Here is a 23026-nt window from a genome sequence, read left to right as displayed (position 1 = left end):
ACTTTTTCAACTTAAATTTTGAAAGTGTTCCGGAAGGTCTGACACTTTTATATATATCTTAAATTAAAGTGAATGTAATATACTTTATTATGGTAAAAAAAAATTTCGGACTTTATTTTATCTTCACGGTGAAAATGGCTACCGAATGCTATTATTGTGTGAAAATTCTCGATTTTATTTTTTACATTTTTAACTTTATAATGCTATGACATATTGAAAAGTGTATGGATCAACATTATTTTTTTATGAGAAATAATATTTTTTAATAATCCCTTTTTCATTCGACATACTTTATCTTAATTAGGATATTAATAATGAACTAGCAGATCATGTAGCTTTTGTAATAATCCATCAATTTTTTAAAATTAAACACTATCTACAGATTTGCATCGAAGCGTTTCTTATGATAGTGATTATAATCACTGTCAGATTAATTTTATACTGTACCCAACTATGCTACGTCCCCACTGTACCACGATCCCATTATGCAAGATTTTTTTTTGAAAATTATGGAACATGGGATATTATTAAATTATATTATGTATATTCATCATTATCTATTAAAGGCAGTGCCTTGTCGTTATGTCTATTATGGAATTCAAATAACATATTAGTTTTAGTTTGGTACAACCCTAATTAGACAAAGAAAACATTAAAAAATTATAACTTAAGTGCATATTTTATAGTTTTATAAATGTATATTGTTACATATTTTATCAGTTTAAAGTGCATATGTGTTGCTTAAAAAGGTTATCAGCGCATTAAATTTAACTTTGATTATTATTGAGGCTCAAATCAATCTATTTATAAATTTTGTCCGAGTAATTCTGAAAACACTAAAATTCAAATGAACATACTGGTTTTAATTTTCCCCGTCACATTTTGATATATTTAATAACTTTTAATTTTTAAGTTTTCAGTGAGAGCTGAGAAAAAGTAGTGACAGACACAAAAAAAAAAAAAATAAATAAATAAACACATCATGGTAAAATTAATACCTTCTCAGCTTCGCATCGAAGCTAAAATACAGTATAAATTGTAGTTTTTGCTATATATTTACATCCTGATTTGAGGTTCAATTATATTCGTCATTTTATTATACATACAAATAAAATTTAGTTAATGATAGTTTTAATGGTAGATCTTCCTGAATAGTGTAATACATGTTTTAAGTAAATGTATTATTATTATTTTATATGATAAAAAGTTATTTTTGAATAAATTAATGGATTTTAAATGTCAAAAAAATACATTTTATTCATTTGAAGAGTAAGTGTGTCAAACGTTTTATGTACCAAATTTAAAATAGTTAATTGAATAAATATTATTTCTTTAAAATAATTTTACAAAAACTTCACAGTTTTATCAAAAAAATTTTTATTTCCCATATAAATGTATAAGACATTTAATTATATGATAATGAGCATGGTATCTAGAACGGTCAGTATACAGGGTGTTCAGTAAGTCAGGAAACGGGTTTCTATTGTTCTCATTGTTACAAACAATGAGAACAATAGAAACCCGTTTCCTGACTTACTGAACACCCTGTATACTGACCGTTCTAGATACCATGCTCATTATCATATAATTAAATGTCTTATACATTTATATGGGAAANTAATATTTTATCTAATAATAATTTTTTTTAGCTACTAAAATATGTCAATAATTGAAGCTTTATTATTTTTTCGGAATTTTTTAAATATTAATAAATTTTACATTGTTTTAGTAAACCATGAATATATATCCAAAATTTGGAAAAATCAAAAGTTATAAATTTTATAACTATTTGAATATTTATTAAAATTTTATAAAAATAAAACTGACTTAATATGTCAGTTTACTTTTGTAAAAAAGTGGTATAAATTGAATGAAAATTTAATAAATCAGAGCATAATTATTAAAATGTGATAATGTAATTTCCGTCAAATTATAGATAATTATCGTTAAGTGAGATACAAATTTGATAATGACTATGTAAATACGCGTTATCTTAAAAATAATAGCTAAGGGAATTTTCTAAGATCATTTTAGGAATCCGTTACCTCGTACACATAGTAATGCTTCACATCCCCTACAACTGATATTTTTTTTTGTTAAACGTATAATCTTTTTTCCTAATTCATTAGTGTTTGAAATTAATCTCAAACATTTTGAAGAGTTTAAATGATTTGTTAAATAATAAATTTGTTGTAAAAAATATAAAAACGAAAATAGACGTAAATAATTTAAATTAATCAAACATTGAAAGTTAATAATTATATTAGATTTTTTTAGTATTAAAAATTTTAAAAAACTTATTCATTCAAAAATATTTTTATGTTCTATATACATAATTGTGTCATGTTAAATTATAACTATATAAAATAAGTATTAATACTTTACAGAATGGTTACCTGACAACTGCAACAATAGCAACAATTGTTCATCGCAGGCTATTAATAATAGTGTATGTAAAAATGATCGTTGTGAATGTATCGAGGGTTATTACCTAGTGAAAGATGAAGGTAATTCCAGTAAGAGTTATTGCGCTAAATGTTCATGTAAGTGTTAAATATAAAGTTCTCAATTATAATTTTAAGAATAACAACAAAAATTGTCTACAGTATTACAAAATAAAAATAATTTATGTTTAAGTCATACATTAATGTGACAGACTCTAGTTTGGGTTTTTTTTACGGTTCTTAAAATTAATTTAAGAACAAAATATTGTTCAGAAACGGCTTCTTAGCCATTTTTATTTTACTTTAATGAATATACCTCAAAGTTTTATCCACTAATAAATAGGGTACTGGTTTAATGTATGTTACGAGTATTAAGGTGATATTCAGTAGAACCTAAAACCATTAAAATTGAACTACAAAAACTATAAACATTTTTTTTTCACTTTTAAGTCGGGAAAATAAAATAGTCACAAGATTGAAATTAATACTTTGTGTTGAATACTATAAACTTTATTACATTAGGATAATTATTTTAGTGTAATCAGCACACTATTTTTTTCCAACATTAATCACGAGTGCGAATACGATATATCACTGTGCTTGTTAATATTTATTTAACTTTAGATAATAACTTTTAAATTATAGCTTATTCTTTTATGCAATAAAAATGCATAAATTGTAAAAGTATTAATCTACAGTAAAAAAATAATCTGCAATGTAAAACACATTCTTAATGTTTGTCACTTGTTTAAAAATGTAATTTAAATAAACAATTTTTCAATAATAAACCATCACACACTGTAAAAGACTTTATTTTCATTTTTTGTTAAAAAAGTTTAAGTAAAATAAACTAAATAATAATGCATTTTTTTTTTATCATTGTGAACTAAATACACTCGTATTGTAAATAGTGCTACACTTAAATGACAAAACATTGAAAAAAATTACCACAAGTTTGTCGTCCCTCTATTAAAACACACAATATGACTAATTTGCCTTTACTTTACTTACTAGTGTAATTTTTGATCATTTGGTTGCGATAATCAATTACTCAACACAAAACGACAATAGTAACTTATTTAGTTAATTAATAATTAGTCGTCATATTAATTTAGTTATGTTAATATTTGTTTAAAAGTATTCGTAATTTAATGGAATTTTTTAAGTGTAAATAATTTTTAAATTAATTGTTTAAAGTGTAGTCTACTTCGATACAAATTTCTGGCGACGCTGTAATGAATTTCAAACTCGATCCTACATTTCCGTTCTTTCCCTTATTATGTTTGTTGCACTATTTATTCTTTCTATTAATTGTCTTGGTTTAAAATTTCAATTGCGTAGACGTCCTTTTTTAAAAAACCCATAAAAAAATGGCGTTAAGTGTGGGCTACGAGCAGGCCATATAATATCTGGTCTATGAATTGTATTTATTCCGACCGCCTCCTGATGATTCGTCCGGGAAATATTTACACCAAATATTTACACTGAATCCATATTATGATACTATAGTGTATTACATGAGGATTATCTTCCGCTCAATAATGAACACTGTGCTAATTGTATATCCCAATTTTTAAAAAATTTCCTCATCCGTAAATTAAATATTTTCATAAGAATCTGGCTGTTTTATTTTAATTTTTTTATAGAGTTCTATACAAATTTGTGGCTTATAAACTTGCGACAAAAATTCTCCTCTCTTTGGAAATGGTACGGCAATCAATTATTAGAGTTTAAAATTTTCTAAATAGGCCAATAATCTATCTTCATTCTATCCTGAATTTTCTTGGTACTGAGTTTTAGATTATCCGCAATAATGTCCAACTTAACCTCTTCATTCTTAATACGACATATAATATTAGGATTCTTTTGGAATAAAATACAAAAATACACCTACAAATTTTATTTTCAATTGAAATTCATTAAATTTATTATTATTATTATTATTATTCATTTCTTTATTGGTCTACTTTTACCTCATCTTCCTTCAACATTCATTTCCATAACTGTTCTTACAGCTTCCGATTTTTATCTGTTCATAATATGACCAAACTATCTAAGATCTATTTTTTCCTAAAACTTTCCACCTCTCCTATCATATACTCGTTTATTGTCACTGGTTTTCTCATTTCACTTGACTATAATGGGCTTATGAACACTGAAGTAACAAATGTAAGTTTTCGATTGAACGTTATAAATACATCGTGTGAAAATTTCATCTAATGTAGTTTTTTAAAAAAATTATATGCACAATCAAAATTATTTGAAATTAAATTGTTTAATGCATTTTAAATAACTATATTTTAATTTTCGACTGTACAATTCTAAATAATAATATAAAATACAATTTATTATTTAGTATTATTATTAAAAGTATATTTATATAATAATTATTTTTATTTGAACATTTATAATAAATAATTAATAATAAACATTAACATACCTTTAATAATTTATTTACAAAAAATAAATGGATTGTTTGTCCCTGCGTACATCCGAGATGCGATTATTCGCCTAAGTTTTGTTCAGGACACCTCATACTATTTAACAAAAAAATTTACGCCGGCTATCGACCTGACGCAACCTCATTAGTCGCCCCTTACGACTAGCAGAGGGGCCGTGGATGTATTTTTATCTCCTATCCACAGGGAAATAAATAAATTTAATTAATTATATATTTATTGTTTATATAAATTATTTATTTACATATAAACATAATTAAAAACAAATAAAAATATATGTATAATAAATATTTTCTATATATAACATAATATAATAAATATAATCTAATTATATTTTTATAAATTTGTATATAGTATAAGTAATAAATATATTTAATACTTACATTAATTATTTATTTTAATTTGTTTTTTAGCTTTCGATAGAAACTATTAATATAACTTAAAAATTAGTGTTTATTTTAATTAATATAGTTGTTACAATAAATAGATACAATTAAATTATAATATAAAATATATGTAACATTTTATTTTCGAAAATTAAAGTATAGTTGTTAAAGTGCATTAATTAATTAAATTACAAATGTAAGCAGTTGTGTATATTTTTTAGAATTTAAATAATTCACTTATTTATATTGTCGTAACACAGGAAAGAAAAACTAAGTGTGAAAGTGTACCTGTGTGTACGAAGATGAATATGAGGAGGTGGTGCCTGCTGTCTAGGTATTCACGTGCGTGTTGTCGTACAGCAGTCACCGTGCTCGGCTGACACTCCGGGTTAGCTGTGGGTGTCGAAAGGCTGTTGTTATAGGAAGGGAGAATAAGAGTAACACCTAGGTATGAGGTGCAGACGAAGTGCAAGACACAAATACTCTGAAATGTCGAGGAAAAGAGTATATAGGTTAGAAAAGGAATAAACAAAGACTTTACTTTAAACAGTAAGCCGGACAGCGACAACCGAGTACTGAGACTGATGAATGACACAAGGCACTGGAGTCGACTGACGACGATGGTCAGGTCTATTGGGTTTTTATAATAATTACACCTATTGCCGATTTGGCAATAAATATTATTTGTTAATTCACCAGTCTCAGGCAGCGGATGTGCTGTCTGTATTTTATTAAAATAATTCTCACGATTATGAAAACGTGACACCATCACAATATAATTTTGGTTAATTATTTAAAATAAAAAATACAGTGTATTTTTTAAATTCTCGTAAAGTAAATTAAATTCACAAATTATAAATTGATATGTAACAAATTATTGTTATTAAAAAGTAATGTATTGATTAAAATTCAATATTTTAATATTAAAAATGTAGTTGTATGAATTAAAAGTTCAAAATATATAGTGTTCTATATGTAAGGAAACGGATTTCTATTGTTTGTATCAACTGACCTGTTTCCTTACTTACTAAATACTTTTTAGAATATTGTTGTGTAAAATTGAATCGGAAAAAAATCGTTTTCATGACGTAAAAAGTGCCGTATGATATTTGGGCGATGCATCTTGACGTGTCGAGCGTCTAAAAAAAAAGCTCACCTAATGGTAAAAAATGAACGGATTGAAATATTGTTTTATATGATATCTCAGAAATATTTCTGAGAGGGTCTGGTAAAAATATCAGACGTTAAATCGTAAAGGTATCAAAGTATACATATTTCATAATTATCATAAAATATGGATGGCGCTGGATCAGAGGGGTCTATCGTCCGTTTTAACCCCTTAAATTATTAGGCCTCAATACAATGAAAAATTGAATAACTCAACAAAGAATTTTCTTGGTTTTTTAATTTATTTTTACTATAAAAACTACTATCTGGTGTGTTGGTTAAACAAATGCGATAAAATTATGATTTTTTAATAATATTTTAGTATTTCAAGAAAGTTGTGTGGTGACCCAATGTTGTCAAATGCCACATGCTAATGAATGTTTAAACGGTGTATGCGTGTGTCGTCCTAACCCGGATGAAGATTGCCTGTAAGAACTAACAGAATTTTTTGGATGATACTAGATTAATAAAATTTATATTTATTAAACCATAGTATGAAAATTTACAGAAGTAAATATTCACCTACGTTGGGTGTACAATTGGCTAACACTCTTTCATTGTCATTTGCATTTGTATTTTTAGCCATCACTTTTGTTGCAGTCATTAGGAAGACTTTATTTAAGTAATATAATATTTTTATAAATAATTTTTGAGTACTAAATTTTACAACCAATCTAATAATATTTTTGAGGTCCTCAGTCAAGTATTTATTATTATTAGAATAACGCTTAAAATGAGGAACGAGTAGAGCATATATAATTATTTGAATATTGTTTAAAAAATTATTTCAGTCTCATTAAATTTACTTTTTAGTGCACGTATTGATTTTTAAGTCTAATCAATTTAATTGCTCTAATTATCTAAGTATTACAATTTTTATTGTAAAACCAAATGTCGATTAAACAATTGTTTTATAGCAAAATATTTTTCGTGTAATTTAAATAAGACAGTGCTTTCTTGAAAACCGGATAATATTTTTAATAGATGACGAGTTTTTGAGTAGGTTATGAAAAAAACATCTCTATTTCTTGCCTCTCGATCTCGTTTACATTTTGGTATGGATTGGTAAATTGCAAAAAACGAAAAGTAATAAAATTAAAAACTGATGACATTTTGTTTTTTAGTTGATTCTATGATTAGTGTAGATAACTTAAATAGAGCCTCGTGCTTTAAAGTGCGTAGTATCAAAAAACACAGAACCACCACACACTTCGTACAATTGTTAGCTTGCGTCAATCCTACTTTTAAAAAAATTGTAATTATAATAAATTTGTCATTATTTATTTGAAGTCCAAGTATAATGTGAGTCATTTTGTGGCAAACAACCACTCTCCCTTAATCCCTCCAATGAACGGCTATGATGTAAAACACTTTTCCCCAATTTTCTTTGAGACTTCATTTACGTTATCTTCAGAGCACTTCGTGTGAATATTACCAATCGCTCAACTTTCTGTACTACCCTCTGTAGGCCATTCCCATTAGGAATTTGCTTAAAATACTTACACAATGTACCGTACACATGTGTAAAATTGATTTTTGTCAATCAATTTTTAGGACTACCAAGTATTATATATTATACTTTTATATTTAGTAGAAAAATTTATATAAATAAGAGTTTATTTTTAACTAAATATGAATATAAATATTAAATTAGTTCATATTATAAATTAACTATTAACTATATCTTCACAGTTTAAAACTAAATCTTCAAATTAACATATTTTTAATCTTCATCACTTTCCTACTTAATACACATTAAATATTATTAGCCTTTCAAATTTTTTTTGGGAAATAAGGGCCAAACAGTTCCCTCACAGATATTATCTGTCTACGTACTTTCCAATATAGGTTTATATATAAGTAATCTTTTAATTATTAAAAAACAATAAAATAAATAAATAATACGATAAAGATTCAACTAATTTAACATTATTAACGAAATAAAGTAAATAAAATATCTAATTCAATTTATGAATTATATAGTTTTTATATATAATTATTTAATTATTCAATATATTTTATTTATAGTATAATTATATAGTTGACTAAATTACAGTTTTTTTTCTGTACACATGATGTGTTTATGCTGAAATATTGCTTAAATTATAAATAGTACAAATTTTCTTTTAATACATTTTTAGCTGCGGGTTTTGTAATTGTGATTCAATAAGCAGAGCAGGAAGTAATAGTTCTTTAAACGAATTTATTAAGGAAAAAATGCAAAATAGACCACCTAGTTATGATGAAATCGAAAAAGACCGAAAAGTTCCTATTTATATAAATCAAGTAAGAAAATTAATTGTATGTATCAACTATTCCTCTATTAATCTCTGGACAATATCCACCGGATATTATCCAGCCTTGATTTTATAATTTTCTTAATAATTTTTTTATTGATCTTTAAAACGTGTAAACATTTATATTTGTTTTAATAGCCTCCTCCTGAGTACAATAGTTTACGCCCAGGAAAAATAGAAATATTTCGAGGAGTCATTAATAGAGCTTTTTCTATAAGTGATGAAGTAGATATGAATATGTCTCCTCCAAATTACTCTACTTTCACTTCAGTATCAAATACTACTATCAAACCTACTCTTACACAATTAGCAGCATCTACAAATCAGTGTAGTGAAGAAGTAATACTCACGAGGCCTATTTATAGTAGTAGTTCTCAACAAAGTTGAGGTATTGTTTTGTTTAAAATATTTATACATTGTTTTTTCAAAAATAAATTACTATTATGTGAAAAACTAATTTCACAATCATAAAAATATATTTTTGTTTGTTAACAAAATATTAATATACTTGGTATCACACAGTAATTTATTTTAAGTCATTGTAATATAACTATTTTTACTCAGTATTTAATTTAAACAAAGATGTTTAATTCGTGTATATAAATTGTTTGTATACAATAAAGTGTTATTTAATTTTATGCAACCCAATTAATTACATACAAAATTGTGATTTAAAATATATTATGCGGTTATCTGATATTACATTATAACAAATGTTCGTACGGGCTTAATAATACATGACTGTGTTTTATTTTAATCCACTCGATAGTAAAATTAAAATTCATAATATTTATTGAAATTTATTCTGAAAATTTAGATCTGCTGAAAACTAAAAAAAGTAATTTTAATTGAACAAATTTTTTTAATTTTTAAATTGTTTTTATGTTACCTTAAAAGAGTCATAGTTACTCTTTGCCGTCCAGGGAGTCCAACCGATTGCCGGAGGCAGAGGTGCGGGGAGTCTTGAGTCCACTAACCATTTATGAAGTCTGCACTGTAGGCTACTTACCTATCACAACATGAAAGGAGTAGCGCGACCTGTTCATGGTTTGTTATAACAAGTGACATCGCGGGCCTTCCTCACCCAGTATAGTAAAAACCCTAGAGTGGGTTCGCAAAGGTCCACCGCCAAAACTGCTCTTTAGCCGTAATTTAGGGTGCACGGCAGAGCACCACTACTAACTCAATTCACAAAGTGAATTTCAGAGATTCGCTGGGAGTAAAGTGTGACCCTCTGCTCATTAAGGGTCATGCGCGCATGTCAGATGAACACCTCCCCATCTGTCCCTCATGCATTGAAACTAAACCCAACTGAGCCCGGCACCATGAATCTGGGCACGCTTAACCGACAATGTGGGCTTCCAGATTCCCTGGTTTACCAGTGATGCTAAAACTGCCTTGGACTGTTGGCGGTTGACGAGAACGTCTTTCTGTTGTGCCTGCCACAAAGAACCCATCCAGATCCTAAGTGACAGGACTGCTGAAGTCTCTAACCTGTTCAACCAGAATTCTGAAATAGGGATATGAAAATTCAGTTTTAGGAGTAAACTTCAACAGATCGCAAGTTTACCCGCTATTTTTAGTTTTTTTGTGAAAACGTAATGAATACACAGAAAAATATTGATGTTATACTTTGAATAACCGTTTATACTTTTATTCCATTTCCAAACTTAGGGTTAGTATGATGATAGCCTACCAGTTTGGTTGAAACTACTGTACTGGTTCAATTGATACATTATGGTTATTTTTCAATTTTTAAGGGTGATTTCTTCGACTAAATATAATTTGTGATCTTTTGACGTATTGTTCATCAAAATCAGTTAAGTGAGAGCTGAGATTGAGTGGTAAAAAGACATAAAAAAAAAAAAAAACACATTACAGTAAAATTAATACCTTCTCAGTTTCGCATCGAAACTAATAGTCTTAACAGTCAAGTGTCAACTTTATTTTTTTCAATAACAACATACATATTTTATTAGCTTATAAAATAAAAAATGATTGATCGATGACAACTTTTGACCCATTATTTCGGAAGTTACTTTAAAATATAGTGGCTGTGTTGTGTGGGTTATGTTACTTTTATCATTACGCATTACTCTACCGAATTCTTTTTCCTCTCTATATTTATAAATGTTACTGACTTCTGAAGTACTATTTTAAAAACTATTATAGATCAGCTATTTTCTTAATTAGGTTAATTTTTAATTTTATTATCTAGTTAGATATGTATGTTTTTATTTGAAAAAATATAGTTGACGCCGTTGTAAAGTATAAGGGATGATTTAAAACAAAACTTAATAATTAACAAAATGTGTACAAAATATTAATAATTTTTTATAAAATTACAATACTAAATTTAATTACTATAATAAGTATTTAGTCATATATTATGTTTAAAAATTATAAAACTTATAATCAGTATATACTTTAAGAAGTAGGAGTGGATAATGCTTATGGAATAATTCCATAATTTCTTTTAAAAATTAAACATTACAGATTTGCATCTAAGTGTCTTTTATCATAATAATTTTAATAACTGTTAGATATCATCTATAGTTGTTCCAACTATGCGATGTCCTTACTGTGCCGGGTATTTTTAATGTGTCTCTGATAAGTTTTTTGGCGCTAATTCCAAATATGCCCTTAGTTTTTCTTTATTATCGATATTTTAGCTACAGTTTGAGTATCTGTAAAATAATGGTTTTTACATAAAATGTTAATTAAAAAAAATTTCTTTTTCATTCACAAATTATTATTTGTTTCATCACTTTTAATTGATATAATCACTGTAAATGTGAAAAAACTTGATAAGTAAAAAAATTGTAATAATAGCTTTTTTTTATTTTATTTAAAATCTTTAAACATAATAAAATCTGGTAAAAAAAAAAATGTGCAGGTCTATATATTTTGTGTAGAAGGATGATGTGGTAAAATCAGATTTTGATAATATCAACTAATAAAATTAATTACAATAAAAGAAAAAATTAAAAACAGTAGAGTTTTAAATAATAGGCGATATTAAGATAAAATTATATTATATTTTAATATTTTTTATATTATTACAAATTTTATGTTATTATCACTTTAAGTATTTTGTTTTATAAATAATATAATATATTCCATCTATGATGTACTTTTAATTATCGATGATTTAGTGATTATAAGCATTTACAAATAAATACGTTTTGAATATTTAATAGTATTTTAATTTGATTTAGAATAACTAGTTTTAATTATTTTAAAATCATTCTAAAAAGTACTTATTAAAAATGTTTGATTTGAGTCTACTTCAATTGGAAGGAATATGAAATATTACTAAAAGTATCATGTTAATGTATATGTTAAAAATAAAATATTTTATTTTATAGTTATTATAGACCCTTATTTTTAAAAATATATACTTAATGGCTAAAAAAAAAATCACCAAAAATTAATTTTAAAGAAATCAAAAAAGAACTATTGTTTTCTCACCTAATTAAAATTTACTGGATAGACTCAAATTTAAATAACAAAAACTTCTCCTACCTTCGAAAGTTTGAGTCAACATTGATAGGTCTAATCTTCTCAATTCATTTTTTGTTTTGTTGTGTATTATTATAATATTAATTGTATACGTTATTACTTATTTAAATACTCTAATAATATTTTATTTGTGTTAACATTTAATTAAGTACTAGAATAAAATAATTATTCATTAATTTTAGATCGAAATTTTAAAACAAATTTTCTGAGTGCTATTTACAATAATGAATGTAATTAAAATAAGATTATTCGGCAGCTCTATGATTTGTTTTTATCTGTAAGCTGCCGCGGAAAATAACCATCGATAAATTCTGAGCGGTCTAGACACCAAAAGCACGGGACAATCAAACCCAACCTCAGTTTTTACGGCGACATAAATCTTAAAATTTCTCCGTCCTTAATTTGCGAAAATCATTATACGTAATAAATTTAAATATGATAACTATTGCTTGACGCCATTTTTCCTTTATAATAGTTTTTTCATTAGTTTTCAACTGAATTGTATAAGTGTTTAGTAAGTAAGAAAATGGGTTTCTGATGTTCTCATCGTTTGTCACAAATGATTACGTGTATTATGGCTACATGAATTACATTATGCAGTTGCTTTAACCGAGCACGTCAGTAAATACTATTATGTTGATTGATAACTTTGATCAGGTTAAAACAATTAATTTGCTATGTAATGTTAGAATAGATGTCATAAATATATTGTTTTTTTTGTTTTTATTGAAAACTAATACTATTAAATTTTTTAAATATTCTTTCCCATAAAAAACTTTTGATAGATATATTACACGATATTCAGAATATGGGGTGTTAATAATAATGTCGTTTTTAACATTATTGATGAAGGTCAACTATTAACGTGCCTGATCATTATGAGAAAAAAAATGTTTTTGTTATATACTCTAATGTGGTGGTTGAGAGGGTAAAATTTTTTTATAGAATGTAGGAGTTATTTTATTTTTTGTATGATTTTAAAAAGATTATTATCATTTTTTTTAACAAATCCCTTTCAAGCTACTTTAAAGTTTTATTTATCCCTCAAAGTATGCTTTTATATTTTAGAAAAATACTTATATATCATGTATTTTAATTTGTAATATAAAAAAATAAAAATAAAAGTATACATATTATTGTTATGTATACCAAATAAAATTAAAAATTAAATAATGTTAGACAAATATAAACTTAAAACAAATAACAATATTTTTTAATGACTAGATTAAAACAAAAATATTTTGATGAGTTAAAGATTACCAAAATAGTACATTTTTAAAATGACAATAGTAAGAGATTAATGGTAAAATGGCTACAAATAATATTTTAAAACTACAGAAATAATTTAAAATTTTACACATTCAGTCACACAAAAAATCAGTCTTATAATTAAACATAGCTGTAAAATAAAAGTGACTTAATTATCCTTTTTTTAAATTTCATTGAATAATGTGTTATTGTTAATAGTTTAATTAATTATTTAAGTATTTGATATCAAATACATTATCACTAAAGACTATTAATAAAATAATTTTATTTTATAAAAATATAACTTAATCTTGTGCTAAATGGTCATGATCATTAATTTTTTTGGCGTTATCTTCTATATTTGCTTTACTAATCCATAAGCCAATAAATTGATGTAATGTAATAATCAAAAATACTAAAGTTAAAATTGGAGCGATTCGAAATAATGCCGTTTGACAAAATACTAAAAGAGTAATTGAAGTGATTAAACAACAATCACTTAATTCAGAATAGTATTTTCTGAAAAATAAAATAATATTATAAGCATAAATAATTTTATAAGTAACTTTAACTTACAAATTTTGTTTCGGAATATCTGTTTGCCAAATAATACCAGCACATATATTTAATATAACTGAAGAATACCATGATGGATCAGGGGTTAAACTTGGACTATTTCTGTAATGAAATATTATTAATAATTTTAAAATCACTAGTTAATAAAAAAAACGTAATATTTACTTATAATTTCTAGCCCATTCTATACTGCATGGAAGATGGCAACCACAAATTAAAGTCCATAACAAAAACATTGAAAAATTAAAATGAATAGGAGTTAATTTTATATTTAATTCTGGTTTAACCCCTTTTATGAAATAGTCTTTAATAAATATCACAGGATAATAAATTATCTGTTCTACATAATCTTCAACCATTGAGCATATCTTAAAACATGATTTAAACATTTAAGTTAATAAAAAAAATCATATGCAATTTAATAATAATTGAAGGGGTCAACGGATAAAAAAAAATAGTAGAGGTAGTTTAAGCATTTTGATGAATCTGTCATTTACTATTCATTACATTGGTTAAATACATATGTGTCCATATAAAAAAATTCATAAAAATTTAAGGAAGAAAGGACAACCAATTTTTTTTAAGTTATAGTTATAATTATTTTTCAAAAAGAAAAAATTATATTAAATTTTTAAAGATATTGAGTAAGTTATAGTTAAAAATCAATCTCTATAACAGTAAATATAATTTTCAATTTTTTAGGAGTATATCTACTTTTGTAGTGTTCTTCTGGGTATTACAATAAATGTCATTGTTTTTATTCAAAAAATATTACACTTTTGATGTTATTTATCACCTCTATTCCTGACCTCTTCAATTGTTAAAAAAATTGTTTTTAAAATGTATTATACCAGAAAAAAGTAGAAAAATGCTGAAATAATTAGTCCAACAGTTCCACAAGTATTATAAGATATTATAATAGCTATAATTGAAACGATTACTGGTAATTTTCCTAATCCATAAAGTAGCCAATCGGACACTGTTACTGATTTTTTAAATGTTTTCACCAAAATTCTGTAAAATAGGGATAGAAATCATTCAGTGAAAAAAACAAAAAATTATTGATTTTTACCCGACTGCAATGTTATTTATAGTTTTTCCCCAAACCAACATAGTAAGCCATAGTCCTACAGTCACAATAAACATAAATGCGTTGGTAACACAATACAATAATGAAGAAAATAGCAGAGTTTTCAAAGGATTTCCAAGCCAGTCAACACCACCAATAGGTTGATTAATACTTGGCCATTGGTAATGTCTATAATTATAATTTATTTAGTATAAAGTAATTGTAAGAGTTAGTATAAATATTAAGAATTGACAACGATAATTGAATATCAATATAATTTTGATATAGGCAGTTTTTTTGGTAACATTGCATTATTTATATGGTATGTAAATATCGCGATATTATTAAAATTTATTTAAATGGACTTGTCAATAATAGAATTTTATATTTAATATAAATATTACATGGATATTTTTCACGCACATGATGGTATTTTTTAAATATTTAGACACTCCTATAATATAGTACCAAAAATACCAATAATTAATTTATTACAATATTAATGTACTGCAATATCAATATATTTCAGTATCAAAATATTTTCAATATTGCAGTATAATATCCAAAAGAAATCAAAGCAATATTGATGTTCAAAAAATATCGTTAAACGTTGTATATATATAAAGTGTTCTTACAAACAAGTCATTAAGAAAGTCGAAGTTATTAAAATTTTAAAAATTTTGAAAACAGATGGTGTTGAATAATGAAAGATTGAACAATCACTATGATTAGTTTCGGATAATTGTGCAAACTGGCATGACAACACTAATAAAATTATAGTTCCTATATATGAAGGGAATGTTAAGCCATACTTTAATCCTATTGTTCCAATTGTATCCAAGAATGATAACTCTAACCTAATAAACTCATATTAATAACTATTATACAACTGTAATATATAATATATTAACATCTTACTTAATTTGATAATTACATGTTGGATCTAAAATAAACTGTAAATATGGTTCTTCAATTTTCTTTGACACGGGAATATTTTCTAAGGATATTCTAAGAGGTTGATTTGATTTATCACTGGAATAATACATAAAATATGTTAGCATAGAAAAATAGAATGATAGAATGTATTCAAATACAAAAAAGAAAATGAAAGATATTTTTTAATTTATAACTACATTATTAAAATCAATATGTAAAATAATAATTTGAAAATTTTTATTTTGTACATCATCAATGAGTTAAACAAAAGTAAGTTGTACATTAATATAAATTGATGGTTGCTATGAACTACTTAAATTACTTTTATCTGTTCAAAGCTTAACACATAACACTATGGCAAATAAATATTTTTTAGATAAATTTTTGGATTTTTATATTTATGCACTAGTTAATTAAATCTGTAGTATAAAGTCCACCCAATTTGAAAACACTAGTTAAAAATTACTGTTTTATTTGCATCACCTGAAAATTATCACTTCTTTGGTAACTCCCACTTTATGAGTTTCAATAAGTATAAAACACAAGGTAATGATTAGGTAAAATATGTTTATGTCTATGTTTCAGTATTTTATAAAAAATTATGGAATAATGTAATTTATTTATTGAATTCCCCTTGAAATTATTTTCAAACTAATAATAATATTTTAACTAAAGATCAATTATTATTAATTATATAATAAATTAAACAAGAAATACCTTGAAATACCATGTAGTATACCTTGGGTCCATGGTACAATAAATTTTGTAACAGCATGGTGTTTTTTTTTTGAACAATTATATGGTATTAAATAAACATTATACACACAATCAGAACAAATACTATCTGACCAACCGCGCAAAATTGATTTATATTGTAAAGTTCCAAAGACATCTATATTCCACAATACCTTTTCCCATAACATCCCAAACCAAAATTGCCAATATACTATTTTTGTTCTATCTCTTACTTTGTACAAATCAGTATTTAAACCTGTCTAGATATAAAATCAATTGTAATTTATTAATAATCATTTTATTTTTATATTTTTAATGTTATAATTACTGGCTCTTTAGTATTTTTAATTTTAAATACAACATTTGAATGACCAATTTTATAAATATCTTCCAACTTGATTGTTATGTGTCTTCTTTTTAAACGCTTTGAAACTGATATAGTACTATTTGAAGACCAATTTTTTCCAGTTGCACTATGAAAAAATGATTTCATTTTATATTTTTATATTAAGTATAATATATATTTATGTTTTAAGCATGAATTAAAAACAAACCAAAATTTGTTTGTTTCAGGTTGTGATTTGCAAGAGAAGACCCAATCATGGCTATCAATATTTATGGCTTCAGCTGTAATTTCATATCCAAAGTTTCTATTCATTAATGGCACATAAACAAAAATTGATTTTGGTGTTCCTGATAATAATATAATAGATCGTTGAGCTCTGTATGTTTCATTCCATTCCATTACATTTGGTTCATTTAATTTCACTTTTTCAGGATGTAGTTTATCATGAAACCATTTTCCATTACTTCTCTATTTGTAAACAATTAAATTATTCAATAGAATATATAAATTTACATTATACAAACTTTATCTAGATGATAGATAGAAACTTTATTCCTCCACTCATAAATTTTATCAGTGGATTCTGAATCAGCTGAATCAAATAAAATTCTTACTAATACTTTTACTAATGATTTGCACCATAAAATACATTGGTGATCTGTAGATGTCCAAACACCAGGAATAGCTAAGCTCTAAGAGACAATTTAATTTTTATAATGTATTACTTTTAATAAATAAAATAACTTTTGTACTATGATAAATTTTTATGCTTAATCAATCAATAAATTGAAAATTATTGATTCAATCTTAAAAGTATTTAATACTTGTAAATAATAATTTAATTCAATATAATTTATTTATGCAAAAAAATCAATTAAAAAATGAATTTAAAAAACTTTTTAGTAAAACATATATTTTTGCTAGACATATAATATGCATTTGCAAACAAAATATTATTACTGAATTATAATCTTAATATGATTATATCATTATTATAGGTCTATAGGTACTATGTCCAGAAATTTTACATACCAATGTATTTATATCAGCATGAGGTGTATAGGTTAAACATGGCCAAACCATTATATCTCTATAGCCACCTCCAATTGATAAAAGTGAAATATTTGAAAGAAATGAAACCCTTGGCTTATCTACACCATTACCCCAAATACTTTCTACCTCATTGTAATATGTTTCCATGAAATGATCAGCCAAAAAAAGAGGTCTATGAGGTGTAGCTAATGTAATTATTAATTCAACTAGGCTTGTGTCAAATGTTGGTTGAATAAATAATCCTTTAGCTATTATTCCACCCTGAAAGTATAGTATTTTTGTAATTAGTATTAATCTGTTAAATACTGCCAAAATTACCATAGAATGACCAATAAGAACTATTGAAGTGGGTTTATATTCATTTTCATAGATTTGTATAATCTTATCAATGCATTTAGAAACAAAGTCTGTTTGTTGTGTTAGAACGCCACCAAATACAGCTGAATATTCTTCATTTAAGTCAACAGTGAAAAAATCAAACTTAATATTAGATTGTATATGATACATTTTTCTTATATTCACTGATGCAATTGAACGAACTATAAAAATATACATATATTAAAAATAAAGTTCGATAATAAATGATATTTTAAGTTTTTATACCTTGTTTATATGAGCCACTATGACCTGGTATAAAAATAACTGGAGTACCATAAAATTTCATTGATTTAATTTTTTCCATCGTTTGGCCTTCAGTATAAGCATACAAATTGTACTTACTTCTATTCATAATCACTGGAATATCCTACAAGTTAAATTATCAATATTAACCAATAAGTTGAACATATTTTTATTATGATAGTTTGGTATTGATGATTTACAATAAAATGGGGATATTCAAACATAAAAGTCATTTCGCAGTTGTTAGTTGTTTCTTGAGTTAGTTGTTTGTATATACCTAAACTAAATATCATTAAAATAATTGCACTAATATAGACTAGAATATTAGGACTCTTAATTTTTAAAATCATTGAAAAATTCATTTCAAAATTTTTCGAAATATATTACAAATATTGTTTTTGTATAAAGATCTTATGTAAAATCTAGATTTAAATTTAAATATTATAAGTTAGGTGGATACAATAGAATATTGTAAATTTTCGACAACTAAACAAATTTGTATTCAACATCATAATATTTTAAATAATAAAATAATTTAATAATAACAACAATAAAGTTAATTGCATAAAAATATAAATTAAATTAGTAGCAATAACATTCAATTTATTATGTGATAAGAAAATAATAGACCGCAAAAATGATAACAAATTGATAAAATTAAAGGGTTATTTTTCAATGTCAATATTTGAATAGGTAAGAATATGAAATAAAATATTTCGGTTATATGTTCACATAATTATAAATGTACTTTTATTTATTTTTTTAATAGTTTCCAAACATATAATAATACCAAGTCATAAATAATTTTATAACAAATTAGTTGATAGGTACATAAATGAATATCATTACTCATGTTTAACAATTGTTTAAAAAATTTAAATTGTAAAAAAAATTATTCTACTACTTATTACATATTTTATTACACTTCAATATCATAAGTCTTCAATTGAACTCAAACTTTTGTACCATTCCTTTAACTGAAAAGCTACTAATGTGCTAGGATTAATTAATAAATTACTAGCTTTTTGCGTAGTAAAATATTTTATTTTGTTGAATTCTTTTAGTATAGCTTGTTTGACAAATATAACAGGGTTACAGTTATTTAACCCTTCAAATTTATTAACATTTTCTCCCCATATCTTTAAAGTTACCTATATAGAAAAAAGATAAACAATAAAACTAATTTTATATCTATAATAAATATGATTTTAAAATTACAGTTCTCATAGACTTATCAATCAATACTATGTCTCGTTTCGCAATTTCTATTTTATCACTAGTAATGTTGCAAACTTCTATATTATTAATTTCTATACAAATTCCAATCAAATCTAGTTTTACAAAACAAAAACCACTAATCATCAATAAACATACATTACAATAATATTACTATTAATTACCACAAAAAGTATTTGCACAATTAGATAATAATACTTCAAATGTAGGAATGTTAAATGGCAATACGTCTGAAATCATATTTTCAGGACATTCAATAATAACCGAGTATGGTTGTAATTTAAGTTCAAATCCATATTGACAGTTGTTCCGTTTTAATATGGTATCTGTAATATAATATGTTTTACCTTCCTAAAATTCAATTAATTAAGATTTCATTAAACTAAAAATAATCATAGAACAATATAAGTAAACATACCTGAAGTAAATTGTTAATATGTATACTTAATGAATTAAATGCACAGACTCGTATCATACCAGTATAGTCTTCCATATTTAAATTTAAAACTTGACAGCGTCTATATGAATTTATGGAATATTTTTTCACTGTCTTTAATTTAAGTACATGACTACACTTTCTAAGTAATACATATTTTTGTTAAATAATATTTAAGTTTATTTAACAAGATTATTTTGTGATTAATCAAAATTGATTGATATTACCCATTATATTCACTGCTTAACTCTTTCACAAATCTCAAATTATTCTCTAACTCATTAAAATTTTGAAATTTTCTCTGCGTATGTTCATTTAAATTAAGGTTAATTAAAAAAGAATTCTTTATTTCAACATTTATTAATGGTAAAGGATCACCAATAATATTTCTATGAATCAAAATCGACATTTTTTGAACAACTATTATTTGTCTAACAGAAATATAGAAAAACAATTATTTAATCATTTTATTATTAAAACGAGATTTAAAATTTAAAAATCCAACCTTGGACTTTGATTTTTACAATCTTTGCCATTAACAAATTGAAATTTATCAATACAAAATATAGTTCCATACTTAAGCTGATTTTCAATTAATAAAAATGATAATCCACTGGATAAATAAAAATACGAGTTCATATGTATACCATCAGAAAGTACCATCCGATACAGCTTTTTATTATTTTTACACTCCACCACTTCATATCCCTAAATAAAAATTAAAAAACTTATTTACAGATTTAAAAATTTGAAATTAAAATTTACTAGCAACTGCAAAACAGCATTTTGAACCGAAATACCACAACATAATTTCTGAAAATATAAATTAAATAATTAAATTTTAGATATTAATTTGTTCAATACAAACACACTTCAATAGAGTTAGGCGTTAATTGTACAGTCATAATTAAATAACTTTAACTGTTTAATTCAATTTCAAACAATTACTAAGATAAATGTTATTAGTGACATTTAAATTTTAATTATATTCAGATAGTTAACTACTTTAATGACTATAAAAAATAACATAGTTCTGAATAAATGAGCATTAATATATTACAAACTATTGCTTTAATATTCTAAATCAGTCTGTATTTTCATATTTACACGATATTAAAACCAAAGAAAGTTTTTAAACTTTTATTAAATAACAAAATCGCGCTAAATTACAAATAATATATGAATAAACTCAGATTTTTTAAACATGAATAGGACATTGTTGCTTTATCAATGAAGACTGTCGTGATAGTAAATTAAGGCTATTATTTTTCATTATTACATGATAAGATTTTACTTATTATTATTTAATAGTTAGTAATTACTAATTAGTATGAGATATAAGATCTATATTTTCATATAGTCTATGGTTATATTAGAGGGAAAGTCTAATTGAATGATAAAATGAACGAATGACTCGGGCTATTCAGTATTGCCTAATAATAAATATTTCAATGTATAATAACAAATTATTATGTGCACACAGTTGAGCTGCAGGTTATAGACTAATTCTTAAATGTATTTTAACTAGTGATGGGAAATATCGAATAGTAACTATGGAACTATTCGATAGTCATTCAAAAACTATTCGAATAGTAAAAATATTCGACAGTTACACATGTATTCGAATAGTTTTTAAAACTATTCGGTACCTCCATTCGAATAATTTTTAAAATATTTGATAGTTTATGATAAAAATAAAATATTCGGTGGTATAAACACAATTCGAATAGTTAATCGATTGTTTAAAATATTTGAAAATGCCCATCACTATTTTTTTTTATTATTAATTGTATCCTATTCATAATCGTAGTACCCTGAATATACAGTTTTAACAATCCTATTTATATCGTTAGTGTTATTAAAACAGCAAAACTATAAATCCGACTATAATTTTACATAAGACCAATGTTTAAAAAAATTTAACTTGACATATTTTTTTTTACGAAACATTTTGTTGTAAAAATGATTATTTCGAAAATTAAGAATGATTTATATTCAAAAAATGAATTTTAGCAAATAATTTTTTTATTTTATTTTTTGGAGCAAGTAAAAATAATTTTAGAAAATTTTTATAAATACTATTTTAGAAGAAAATATTAAAATCTATAATTTATATTCTATACATTGTTACGCTAAGTGTGTTAGTTTTAAAAATAATAATCAAAAACTGAAAAATTACCTTTTTGAGAGAATTTTTAACCCCGCGATTCGTACCTGAAGGGGGAAAGTTATCAAAACCAAATTTTACACAAATACCTTTCATTTAATAAAAAACAAAATTGGCGGGTATGGAGATCTATTTAATGTTATTAATTGTATAAGAATTTATTTTAAGTATTCGTTAATTATCTTCTTATTATAATTAAATGTACTTAATAAAATTTTAGATAGAACTAATAGAATATTTTTTGAAACCATTCGCTATCCCATTCGAATATTTTTTTAAACTATTCGATAGTTTATGCTAAAAACACTCTATTCGGTTGTATAAAAAC

General features: G+C 24.7%; 3 protein-coding genes across 7 annotated transcripts in view; 1 reads left to right on the top strand and 2 right to left on the bottom strand.

Moving 5' to 3' along the window:
- LOC126906114 (uncharacterized) overlaps nucleotides 1–9416 on the top strand; it is a 13851-nt gene extending 4435 nt beyond the window's left edge. The window contains exons 2-6 of one of the 2 annotated variants that reach the window (XM_050686401.1): nucleotides 2388–2543; nucleotides 6779–6884; nucleotides 6950–7078; nucleotides 8598–8742; nucleotides 8892–9416. In XM_050686401.1, coding sequence (XP_050542358.1) covers nucleotides 2388–2543; nucleotides 6779–6884; nucleotides 6950–7078; nucleotides 8598–8742; nucleotides 8892–9140 — 785 coding nt within the window. In that variant the 3' untranslated portion in view covers nucleotides 9141–9416. The remainder of the gene's footprint in view (nucleotides 1–2387; nucleotides 2544–6778; nucleotides 6885–6949; nucleotides 7079–8597; nucleotides 8743–8891) is intronic. The other variant, XM_050686402.1, reaches the window with a different exon arrangement.
- Nucleotides 9417–13526: 4110 nt separating this feature from the next.
- On the bottom strand, nucleotides 13527–19889 carry LOC126906111 (GPI inositol-deacylase). Of its 2 annotated transcripts, none has more exons than XM_050686394.1 (15): nucleotides 19060–19377; nucleotides 18842–18983; nucleotides 18557–18777; nucleotides 18218–18499; nucleotides 17710–17877; nucleotides 17394–17653; nucleotides 17168–17312; nucleotides 16822–17099; nucleotides 16087–16200; nucleotides 15804–16025; nucleotides 15172–15357; nucleotides 14951–15113; nucleotides 14265–14467; nucleotides 14100–14201; nucleotides 13527–14042 (listed from the first exon to the last, which is right to left on the bottom strand). In XM_050686394.1, the coding sequence occupies exons 1-15, from the start codon at nucleotides 19219–19221 to the stop codon at nucleotides 13829–13831; spliced, it is 2862 nt and encodes a 953-aa protein (XP_050542351.1). In that variant the 5' UTR covers nucleotides 19222–19377; the 3' UTR covers nucleotides 13527–13828. The 2 variants fall into 2 exon arrangements, with proteins under 2 accessions (XP_050542351.1, XP_050542352.1); XM_050686395.1 differs by lacking the exon at nucleotides 19060–19377 and adding an exon at nucleotides 19783–19889 and having other exon boundaries at nucleotides 13528–14042.
- LOC126906113 (replication protein A 70 kDa DNA-binding subunit-like) lies at nucleotides 19587–21831 on the bottom strand. Of its 3 annotated transcripts, none has more exons than XM_050686400.1 (8): nucleotides 21592–21831; nucleotides 21297–21344; nucleotides 21037–21239; nucleotides 20759–20962; nucleotides 20514–20673; nucleotides 20260–20446; nucleotides 20078–20190; nucleotides 19587–20010 (listed from the first exon to the last, which is right to left on the bottom strand). In XM_050686400.1, the coding sequence occupies exons 3-8, from the start codon at nucleotides 21192–21194 to the stop codon at nucleotides 19792–19794; spliced, it is 1041 nt and encodes a 346-aa protein (XP_050542357.1). In that variant the 5' UTR covers nucleotides 21195–21239; nucleotides 21297–21344; nucleotides 21592–21831; the 3' UTR covers nucleotides 19587–19791. The 3 variants fall into 3 exon arrangements, with proteins under 3 accessions (XP_050542357.1, XP_050542356.1, XP_050542355.1); XM_050686399.1 differs by having other exon boundaries at nucleotides 21596–21831; XM_050686398.1 differs by lacking the exon at nucleotides 21592–21831 and adding an exon at nucleotides 21404–21585.
- Between the last annotated feature and the right edge of the window lie 1195 nt (nucleotides 21832–23026).

The sequence above is a fragment of the Daktulosphaira vitifoliae genome, unplaced genomic scaffold, assembly GCF_025091365.1.
Source record: "Daktulosphaira vitifoliae isolate Bord-2020 unplaced genomic scaffold, ASM2509136v1 Scaffold_4, whole genome shotgun sequence".
In the NCBI taxonomy this organism is placed as follows: Eukaryota; Metazoa; Arthropoda; class Insecta; order Hemiptera; family Phylloxeridae; genus Daktulosphaira; species Daktulosphaira vitifoliae.
This window is presented reverse-complemented; position numbering and strand designations above follow the sequence as displayed.